The sequence below is a fragment of the Cucurbita moschata genome, unplaced genomic scaffold (assembly GCF_002738365.1).
Source record: "Cucurbita moschata cultivar Rifu unplaced genomic scaffold, Cmos_1.0 Cmo_Scf00007, whole genome shotgun sequence".
NCBI lineage: Eukaryota > Viridiplantae > Streptophyta > Magnoliopsida > Cucurbitales > Cucurbitaceae > Cucurbita > Cucurbita moschata.
Genome location: NW_019268523.1, coordinates 4271578 through 4281922, shown reverse-complemented (window position 1 = coordinate 4281922; position 10345 = coordinate 4271578). Strand labels below are relative to the sequence as shown.

The window sequence follows — 10345 nt, the reverse complement described above, 5'->3', positions numbered from 1 at the left end:
AAAACTGTATGTGGAAAAAAAAAAAAAAAAAAAAAACAAAAGGAAGATGAAGAACAAGATCCCAGGAATGATATCAAAATCAGTAACCAAAACACATGAACGGAACAAATTCGAGTCGGAGAATGGCGATGAAATTAAAGGGATTTTGAGTCACAAACCTGATTTGTTTTCGATTCTTCTCTTTCCAGACCGGACAACACAACAGCGGATTCGATTCTACTACTGGTTCATGGTTGTACGGCCGTCTGCATCTCTAGCTTTTGCAGGTTAGCAATTAAGAGAAGCCGTATGTGTTCTTATTCTTATGCGGAATGCCCTTACTCCTTTTATATATATATATCTAAAAAATATTTTAAATTTTTTAAAAATTTCAATAACATTTTAGTTAATTTTCTACTCCTTAAATATTCTTGAATAGAAATTTAAAAAATATCATTAACTTTTTAAAAATTTCAAAAATATTTTTTTAAAATAACATTAACACTTAATTCTTTAAAATAGGTTTTAAACGGTATTTACGATCACTCTACTTATAGAAAGTGTCCCTCTATAGAGTACGTTTTATTGAGATATAATATTTGGATAATATATTATTATTTATGAAATATATCTTAGATATTATGATTTGAATTATAGTATATTTTAATTATTTTTAATATTTAATTACTTTATATTTGGGAGGTATTAGTTAAGAAAATTTAAATATTATTTGAATTTTTGAAAAAGTTGATTTTATGATTGAAGTTTTGTGTTAGGAATCGAGCGCTTATTTTCTGCCACGTCAGAGTCATCCATTTGCTTTCCCCATTTTTAATCTTATCTGAATTTGATTTTAGCAGATTTCATCATTCTTCTTCTCAATTTTCTCTTATCTCTGTAAATTAATGGATTACATAATCACTTGGTCAAAAGGAAATTTGGATTGTTCTTGATTCAACGGTGCTGATTGTGCTTTTATTCGTATAACTTGGCTTCGAGTTTTTCATACAGTTGATTTTCTTTGTTGTCGATGTCATTTTCAGGTTACTTTTGGTAAAAGTTGAATTTGAAGAAGTAAAGGAAACTTCGAAGATCTTGTTTGACTGCTCCGTGGCGGCAGATTGTCAAATGCGCTGTTAAATTGCATTTCTGCGCGCTGTATTACGCGGTTCTTGTCGGTGTCGATGAATCTGCATTTTAGGTCTCGAATTTCGCACGGATGTTGGTTTGTTTTGGTTCGATAATAGCTGGAGCATGAAAAAGCGAAATCACGTTTCGATTTCGGTACGTAAACATTGTTTAGTTTCGAGAATCCATTTTTTTCCCCTATAAAACCCCGATTGAATTCGATTTAGAAACAAGCTGTTTAAATCCCGAAGCTCGATTTCTGGTTCTGCAAGTTCGAAAGAAGAAAATGGTTGATACTATCGACGGAAATAGCCATACAAATGGCTCAATTCAGGAGGAGAAGCTTGACGATCTTCGTCGTCAATTTGGAAAAGCCGATGGGGATCCACTGAGGATCGTCGGCGTTGGAGCTGGTGCTTGGGGCAGTGTCTTCATTGCGATGCTGCAAGAGAGTTATGGTCATTTGAGAGAGAAAGTTCAGATAAGGATTTGGAGAAGACATGGACGAACAGTGGATAAAGAAACTGCAGAGCATTTATTTGAAGTGATAAATTCAAGGGAAGATGTGTTGAGAAGATTGATTAGGCGATGTGCATATTTGAAATATGTGGAAGCGAGATTAGGTGACAGAACTCTGTATGCAGATGAGATATTGAAAGATGGGTTCTGCTTGAATATGATTGATACACCTCTTTGCCCTTTGAAGGTTGTCAACAATTTGCAGGAGGCTGTGTGGGATGCTGACATTGTGGTGAATGGCTTGCCTTCGACCGACACCCGCCAAGTGTTCGACGAAATGCGTAGGTATTGGAAAGAGAGATTAACGATGCCTGTTATCATTTCTTTATCAAAGGGTGTGGAGGCTGAATTGGACCCTCAACCACGGATAATAACTCCTACACAGATGATTAACAGCGCAAGTAAGAATGCTTCCTCTTGGTATCGTTTATATCCCTTGGTAGTGAAAAAACTATATTAACAGCTATAGTTTGAAGCTTCTATGTGTAGTAATAACTTAACATGATGTGGTGTCAGTGTAAGAGATCGAGATTTAATAGTCCACTTGTTTTCTTTTTATCTCATATTTATAGTCCACTTGTTGGATGGGTATGGTTCAAAGACAAAGCTGAAGTTCTATGGAATTGTGCAACTAGGACCTTACTTCAAGAATGTATTACATATATTTTGCACTAAGTTATTGGTTTGGAGGTTTCTAGGTTCAGTGGTGATCTATCTAACACCGAATTTGATAAGCTCAAGTTAATCTAGTTTAGGCTCAGGTGGAATGGGAACGATGAGAACGATGAGAAAGAAACTAGAAAGTAAATTCATTGCCTGAAACCTTTTTTCTTGTATATTTTAATTATTGCATTGAATCAAATAGTATGGGTTTTTTATCCGGATATCTTGTAGTTCCAAGGGTTTGTGTGAACATTGGTTGGAGAGGGGAACAAAGCATTCTTTATAAGGGTGTGGAAACCTCTCCCTAGCAGACGCGTTTTAAAAACTTTGAGAGAAAACTTAAAAAGGACAATATCTGACAGCGGTAGGCTTGAGCTATTACAGTTTGTTTCCTGCTTATTGAGTCGTATGAAAACTTGCACTCCCTAAATATGATCTTGGATAGTCAAAATATTTTGACTCTTTGTAACTAAAAGATGCCATTGGGAGGGGGGAACCCAAACAGGAGTATTTCTTTTCTTCCTTTTTTTCCCTTTGTTTACTTGTGTGGACATGTGGGAACATACGGTATTGCCTTTAAGTTGTGACATTACTGATTTGCAGCTGGAGTTCCATCGGAGAACATTCTTTATCTTGGTGGACCAAATATTGCCTCGGAGATTTACAATAGGGAGTATGCCAATGCTCGAATTTGTGGAGCTGAAAAGTGGAGAAAACCCCTAGCAAAGTTTTTGAGGCAACCCCATTTCATTGTGTGGGACAATGGCGACCTTGTTACCCATGAAGTAATGGGCGGATTAAAGAATGTCTATGCCATTGGAGCCGGTAATGCTCATTTCCTATTCGTTTCTTGAATGTCTTAAACTATTTCATACTGCCACAAAAGACGTGCCTTTATTGTTTGTCTGTTCATTCTGTGTCTTGGCTGCAACTTTTTATGATTCATCTAGTTCTTAGAAATATTTTGCCTAAATTAGTTCCAGATCTCTACTTACGATTAGGAAACCAAATATGAACGCATTGAATTTACTGAGATCACTGTAAAGTTTTTGTGAATGAAGGATTCAACTTGGTTTCTATGTTTTTTTACAATAGGAAAATGGACAGACGATCAAGATGTGTGGATCATTTAGAATCCAAACTTTTATTCTACCTCTTTCCTACGCTTGATTACTGTGATCAACGTTTGATTAGCTTTATTCTTATGGTGCATGGGTGAAAAAATTATCACGTAATGGATGGATCTTCATTGCCCCAGCCTCTTTGGCTTAACACAGAAAAATTTGCATTTCTTCCACAGGAATGGTGGCAGCTTTAACAAAAGAGAGTGCCACCAGCAAAGCCGTATACTTTGCACACTGCACTTCGGAAATGATATTTATTACTCATCTATTGACTGAAGAACCAGAGAAGTTGGCGGGACCTTTACTGGCTGACACTTATGTTACTCTATTGAAAGGCCGTAATGCGTGGTATGGGCAAAAATTAGCTGAAGGAAAGCTGAGCCTCGAAATGGGTGATAGCATCAAAGGCAAGGGTATGATTCAGGTATGTTATTTATAAGCGATTTTGAAGGAGAACACCTTTTTTGGAGTATGTTACAGTTTGCTGAGAAGGTAGGATAGAAAAAAAAAAAATAATAACTTCTTTCAAGCATCCTTAATCCCTCATCAACCGATTGAACAATCATAGCAACCCAACCCACGGCAACTATTGGCCCTTGGAAGTTCCCTTTTCCCATAGTACCACGTTTGGAAAGATCTCGACTTAGAACGTTGTAAGCTGTTCTTGGGTTAATACAAGTCCAAAGTTGAAAGTCTCGAATATCTCTGAGCTGCTCTGGATATTTTCGATACTAAATACATGTTTCTTGTCCTTCTTACTTTTTGAATGTCCTACACCGTTTTGGTGATAAGTAGGGGGGCTTCTTTGGCTGTGTATGCATGCGTGTGTGTTATAGCATGGCAGCAGCATAATCTTGAGAAGGCAGGTTCGGGGAGGTGAAAATAGGGAGTAAGGCTTTGCCAAAATTGAGATTGATTTGAGTTTAATCTAAATTAGTTTTGAAAGAACCACGTGCCAACAGCTTCCTGAACTGAACCATAACCAAACCTCAAACAACCCATCAACCAAACCCATCCCAGATTTCATGGGGCTATCTTTTTTTTCTTTCTTATCAGTTATTTTAATGCCTGAGATGTACATCGAGTGAACTGACAGAATGAGATGGTTGTGGCAGGGGGTTTCTGCTGTGAAAGCATTTTATGAATTGCTCAGTCAGTCCAGCTCGAGTGTTCTACACCGTGAAGATGAAAAGCCTGTTGCTCCAGTTAAGCTTTGCCCAATTCTAAAGATGCTCTACGGTATACTAATAACAAGGTACAAAGAGATTCAGTTCAGTTGCTTTTGTTCTCTCTGTATTTTGTAAGGGCATATGGAACAAGCCCCCCATGAAAACCTGCCTGATAATTACTTTCATTCTTTGAATATTTAGGGAGTTTTCAGCAGAGGCCATTCTCCAAGCCCTGAGGGACGAAACGATAACCGATCCTCGAGATCGTATCAAGATTGCACAAACTCATGTTTTCTATAAGCCATCGCTTCTCGGACAGCAACTTTAACAGCAATGGTGTTGAGCAACCTCTTCCTTCTTGTGTGTAGTCTTGTTCATGTTCACTTGGAATGTAGACCTTTAAGGAGAGAGCATTTTTTGTTGGGTATATTTTCTTTGTAAGAGAATTTTTGTAGCCTATAAGGTTTGGTTTCCCCTTTTTGTATAGGGTATTGAAGCTTGAAGATTGCCGTAGATAATGATGGAGAGAATATACCTTAACCATTTGAAATATGCTCGAGTTAACTTTCGCTTCTACATCTTGCTGTACTAAATAATGAATTTATATTTATAATAATTAATAAATGTAAGATATCGAACGGAAATACATATAGGCAGTTCAATTTCTAATTATCACATATATGTTGTAATCATAAAAAAGTACGTGTTAGATCTATAAAATTTAATAATATAATATCATACGAATTATTTTGGTCGACTTCAACCGAGAAGGAGAAAGGAGAAAGGAGAAAGGAAAGAATGAGATAATAAATATACTCTAAAAGGGAGGATTTCAGTCATCAGGTCAAAAAGGAATATATCTCGTATAAGGGCGAAGTAGCTTCTCTTTCTTTCCTTCCGGTTCCTCTGTTCAGTCCGTTAGAGAGAAAACGCCAAAAGCCTTGTAACCAATAACAACCAATAGGGACAGGGGAGAGGTATGCTTTACCTCGTGAAGAAGAAGTAGGATCAATCAGGAGTCTTTCTCTTGTCTCCCTTCCTGAACGGTAAAAGATAAGAGAGGGGCATATCGAGGCAGGAAATGGAATAGCTTTACCCAGAGGTTCAGTAGCTAATTAATGAATTGACTCTCATGGAAAAGGAAGGAAAGAAGGAATCGAAGAAAGAATCTTTCGTATTTCTCTTTTACAGTTTAATCCGGATTATACGACGTCGTTTATCAGGGATGGGCCGGGGTCGAATAAAAGCCCGAATGGTATGAGAACGGGTCAGAGTTTCGTAAATACAGAACGAGGGGAGAGAGAGAAAAGTAGAAAATTCATGAAGTTTAAAAATTATAAATTTATTATATTCAATATGGAAATATCTATCATACATTAAAAACATTGAGTGATGATCTCTAATAAAAACAGAATATTTCAATCTCAATTTATTATTATTATTATTATTATTTTATTATTTTATTTTTTTTCTTTTTTTTTTGCCTTGAACGAAAATCCATCAAGGTTAATTCGGAACAACCCTAGTAAATTCGAAGGGTAAAAATGGCAGTAACTTTGAGAGATGAAAACTCAACCAAATTTATCTTTGCCCATATTATCTGTTGGTTTGGCGAAGTTTCTTCCTACCACAACAAAACACATCATATTCTCATGGTTCTAAACCATCAAACTGCAATTCTCTATCTGAATTCTGAACTACTTACTACAAACAAATGAGTATCCCAAGCTAGCAAGGATGAGAGCAAAACCATCCTTGGTCGAACAAACTCAATGAATGCCGAGTAAAATAAACAAGAAAACGAAAAACCGAATGGAAAACGGTCTATCCATTCTATGAAGATATACTTTCGGCTTTGAGGTCTATAAGCATCATTCTAAAGGTCATGTTTATTCAATACCTATGAAGAGGTTTCACCCCAACTCGTAAAAAACAACAAAACTCCGGTTGGTTGATCACGTATCAACTTCACGCCTTTGCGAGCTCAGCAGCAACAGGTGCAGGGCCACCAGTGGTAGGTCTGGTCAAAAGAAAATGACAAGGTGACTGATGGTTCTCTCAAATGAGAATGGGGGGAAATTCAAGAAGGTTTAGGCTTTGGGATGAACTTACAGTCCAACAAATACTTTGAATGCATCGTAGATACCCCATTGAGCACCAGTAAGAGTTCCAATCATCACAATACGGAGGGGTAGCCCACGAGTGAAGAGACCCCATAACCCGAGCTTCTTGACAGCCTATGGAATGAAAAACCAAAAGTTAAAAAATAAAAAATAAAAAATAAAAAATAAAAAAACAAGTGGAGCAATAATCAATCGAGCGCAGCTCCATTCATAAGGAGGCAGCACTCACATCACCAACGGTTGCTCCTTTGGCATTGTTGAGGAACGACACGAGATTATCAGCGGGATGAGACACGATAGCACAGAAAACACCAGCCACATATCCACCAGCAAAACTCACACCAAGCTGGAGAGATTTGCTGCACTGGTCTTTTGGCCTGGGAATGGCATACTTGTATAGCATCTCAACTATTGTCTCAAAGGATGCAAACTTCATCATTGTGTCTGAAAGAAACGCACAGATCATTAAGAATAGCTAAATAAAACAACTTTAATTCATAGCAATCTATGAAAAAATAGAGAAAACTAAACTTTGCAAAGCACAAATCTATGTCACAATTTAGGCGTCCAAATCATCCAGATCCACAAGATATCATTGCACAAAACAATTAGTACAACCCATGCTCAAATGATTGAGGTCGAGGGATGAAACATTATCTTTTGTCCAGAAAAATAGAGCAATCAGAGCAATAATTGAACATCTTCACAAATAAATCTTCTTGAATTCTCTCCACTTGAAGATACAAAAAATACAGAGAGATACAATACAAAACTCCTAAAGTCATACAACATCACTATCAAACAACAAGAAAGACCCTGGAATGCCAAATGTAATTAGTTGTGTGGTGCACCAGACAATGCTCCTAGACATGATACATTAACGACCAAACATCTATCAAACCAGTAGCAACTTCCAAAGCATCACCAAACGAAAATGATCGCCAACAATAATTCATGGCTCCAATTAAAAAATTGAAACAAAGTAAACCAAATAACTTCAATTGTTTCATCACAAAAAGAAAACGGGGGGAAACCAATAATAAAAATGGAAGCGTGACAAAGCATCTGAATACAAGCACGTCGTCAAAACAGAAAATAAAATAACCCATGTTTCATTTCAAAGAAAACAGAAAATGAATACTTCAATATCGTCCTTGCTTCATACTACTTTTCAATTTTCACTTTGATTTCCATAGTACAAAGCAGATATTAAAATTCGTATACAAGTTTATGTTTCCCTTGGGATTCAAACATAGAGAAACACAAATTCTTACCTGATAAAATCTTGAATTATAGGAATGTGCTTGCACTAATAGCTAAACATACCAAATTTAAAGTTGATTTCACCATAATCCCAAGTTTATTATATATGTGTGAGAGTATATGATCATTTAAATCAAGAAAATGCAACAAGAACAAAAGGTGCACATAGAACTGACAAATTAAGAATAGCTCGTTTTGAACTTACATGGAATCTGGCGACCCCATAGTGGAACTAAACCCTTGTACAACCTGCAATTACAAACGAGCTGGAACTCATTAATCCATTAAAATATCCAAAAACCCTTGAATCATTGATAGTACGCACCCTAGTGTTCCTTCAGATCTGACAAATTTGGGAAGTCCATCAGACAGTCCTCTAGCAAAACCAGGCTGAGTTTGAACCCGAACCTTCACGGCTTCAAAGGGGCAAAGTGCAATATCAGCAATCACCTCAGCAGATGCAGAACCGGCAAGGTAGATCAAGGTCTTGTACTTCGCTGCGTACTCAGGTCCAGCAATATCAGAGTAATACTTCTTAAAGAACTCGTAGAAGCCAAACTTGCAGGCACCCTGTGCACTGTAGCCAAGGAGGGTAGGCACCCAGCCCCTGAAGAAACCCCTCGCACCCTGCTCCTTGAGCAAAACCCCGAAACCAGACGAAATGCTTTTGTATTTCGCAGGGTCAATCTGAATAAGCATAATACTGGCGTTACAGTCTTAATTAGCAAATTCATTACAAATACTAGGGTGGCTCGAAGTATATCGGCCAAGTTCTAGATCGGATCCGTACAATTCAAAAACCCCAGGAAAAAAAAAACTCCTAACAAAGCGAGAAAACCACAGATCTATCAGAATATAACCGAATCAGAAAAAGATGACAAACATTTCAAAATCCTCGCACACATACTCAAGTTTACCCAAACAGAAATGTAAACACAAGGAGAAAAATGATGAGAAATCCAAGCTAACCGAACCTGCATATTGCATTTAACCAAATCAAGAGGAGTAACAGCCATGTGCGTGAGACCACAGCTGAGAATTCCACCAAAAGTACAAGCAGCGTAGAAGGCCGGCGAGTACATCTCGATCTTCTTAGACGGCTCGCTGGGAGCGGGAATGACAAAGCTCTTAGGATAAGAAGAAACGTCATCGAGAGTGGGTGGAGACTGAAGCATCTTCTTCAAGGGGAGGGTTCGAGTGGAAGAAGAGGAAGAGTAGAGGAAGTTGGGGATGAGAGATTGGCGAGAGGGTTTATCAGAGAGCGCCATTGGAGATGGGATTCAGAGCAGAAAGGAAGCAAAAATTCCAACAATGGAGAAGAAGAGAAATCTCTCTCTCTCTCTCTCTCTCTCTCTCTCTCTCCCTCCCAAACCCAAACCCTCGGAGCCAAATGCTTTGAATTCTGTCTGCGAGTGAACCGAAGAAATGAGGCTTTCTCGTTTGGGGTTTCTTTTATAGTCAACGGGCAGATATGACGCTACCCGGACTCGCGTGAGGCACACGCGCTAAATGGTCGCTTGATGACTCCAAATTCCACACTTTTATTAGGATTCAAGAATCAACGGCTGCGATTGAGTCTGGAATGCGCAATACCAAGAGCATATTCTTACATATTTTGTTCCTTTTAAAAATTTATTTTTCACTTGAATATATTCAAAATTTGTTGAAGACATTTTAAAACTAATTTTAGGTTAAATTATAAATTTGGTCTCCATAAACAATATTCTCCCTTCTAACTCGGAGACATAGTCTACTGAAACTTGTAATAAGCTGTATTCGAAGAGTTATTGTCTACCATTGGTCTCTATAGAATCAGTCGTGAGTTGAAATCACAAAATACCTCGACTATCAAAAGAATAAGATTTAAAAGTTAAAATACAATTTATCGTAAATAAATTTATAATTTAATTTGAATGTATTATGACACATAATTTTGTTAGATTGATCAATGAAGCAGTCAAAATGAAGTTAATGCATTAAAAATCAATACTTATGTTAACCTAATTTAACTAATACTAAAATTAATTAATAAATTAAGATTTTAAATAAATATCCTTAATTACATCAATTTAATATATGTTTATTAAGAGACTAAGTATATGATTATTTATTTATTGCAATATATTATTTAAAACGGTTAAAATTCCTTTGGTCAAGAAGCATGTTTTTAAAAATTTTTAAATCAATTTAATATTTAATTAATTTTTGGTCGTGTGAAATTGTTATAAACAACATAAAAGTTAAAACTTTTGAATAATGAAAAAAAAGGTGCCAAAATTTGAATTCAAGGGGAGAAGGTAGAGGTCAAATTTGGGGTACTTTGAGATTTAGAGGTCATTAAAATTTCAACTTGGATTTTTTTTTTTTTTTTTTTTTT

The 10345-nt window shown here is 36.7% G+C and overlaps 3 protein-coding genes across 7 annotated transcripts in view; 1 reads left to right on the top strand and 2 right to left on the bottom strand.

The window, feature by feature from the left end:
- The window catches only part of LOC111445349 (protein SENSITIVITY TO RED LIGHT REDUCED 1), a 7587-nt gene extending 7264 nt beyond the window's left edge, over positions 1 to 323 (bottom strand). For 4 of the 5 annotated variants that reach the window (XR_002710822.1, XM_023083682.1, XM_023083681.1 and 1 more), the window contains exon 1: positions 159 to 317. The gene's annotated coding sequence lies outside the window, so the exon portion shown is untranslated. Of the gene's footprint in view, positions 1 to 158 lie in introns of all 5 variants that reach the window. The other variant, XM_023083680.1, reaches the window with a different exon arrangement.
- Positions 324 to 860: 537 nt separating this feature from the next.
- LOC111445463 (probable glycerol-3-phosphate dehydrogenase [NAD(+)] 1, cytosolic) lies at positions 861 to 5158 on the top strand. Its single transcript, XM_023083864.1, has 5 exons — positions 861 to 2027; positions 2893 to 3114; positions 3590 to 3837; positions 4529 to 4668; positions 4784 to 5158. Exons 1-5 carry the CDS (start codon positions 1394 to 1396, stop codon positions 4908 to 4910), a joined length of 1371 nt encoding a protein of 456 aa, XP_022939632.1. The 5' UTR covers positions 861 to 1393; the 3' UTR covers positions 4911 to 5158.
- A 995-nt stretch (positions 5159 to 6153) lies between these two features.
- LOC111445464 (mitochondrial phosphate carrier protein 3, mitochondrial-like) lies at positions 6154 to 9392 on the bottom strand. Its single transcript, XM_023083865.1, has 6 exons — positions 8943 to 9392; positions 8294 to 8655; positions 8174 to 8217; positions 6935 to 7149; positions 6695 to 6819; positions 6154 to 6602 (listed from the first exon to the last, which is right to left on the bottom strand). Exons 1-6 carry the CDS (start codon positions 9234 to 9236, stop codon positions 6551 to 6553), a joined length of 1092 nt encoding a protein of 363 aa, XP_022939633.1. The 5' UTR covers positions 9237 to 9392; the 3' UTR covers positions 6154 to 6550.
- Between the last annotated feature and the right edge of the window lie 953 nt (positions 9393 to 10345).

Coding starts and splice junctions, on each gene's coding strand:
- LOC111445463 (XM_023083864.1), top strand. CDS start 1,394: ATGGTTGATACTATCGACGGAAATAGCCATACAAATGGCTCAATTCAG. Junction 3,115..3,589: donor TGTCTATGCCATTGGAGCCG/GTAATGCTCATT, acceptor TTTCTTCCACAG/GAATGGTGGCAGCTTTAACA. Junction 3,838..4,528: donor AAGGCAAGGGTATGATTCAG/GTATGTTATTTA, acceptor TGGTTGTGGCAG/GGGGTTTCTGCTGTGAAAGC.
- LOC111445464 (XM_023083865.1), bottom strand. CDS start 9,236: ATGGCGCTCTCTGATAAACCCTCTCGCCAATCTCTCATCCCCAACTTC. Junction 8,656..8,942: donor TGGTTAAATGCAATATGCAG/GTTCGGTTAGCT, acceptor ATGCTTATTCAG/ATTGACCCTGCGAAATACAA. Junction 6,603..6,694: donor TTCAAAGTATTTGTTGGACT/GTAAGTTCATCC, acceptor TCTTTTGACCAG/ACCTACCACTGGTGGCCCTG.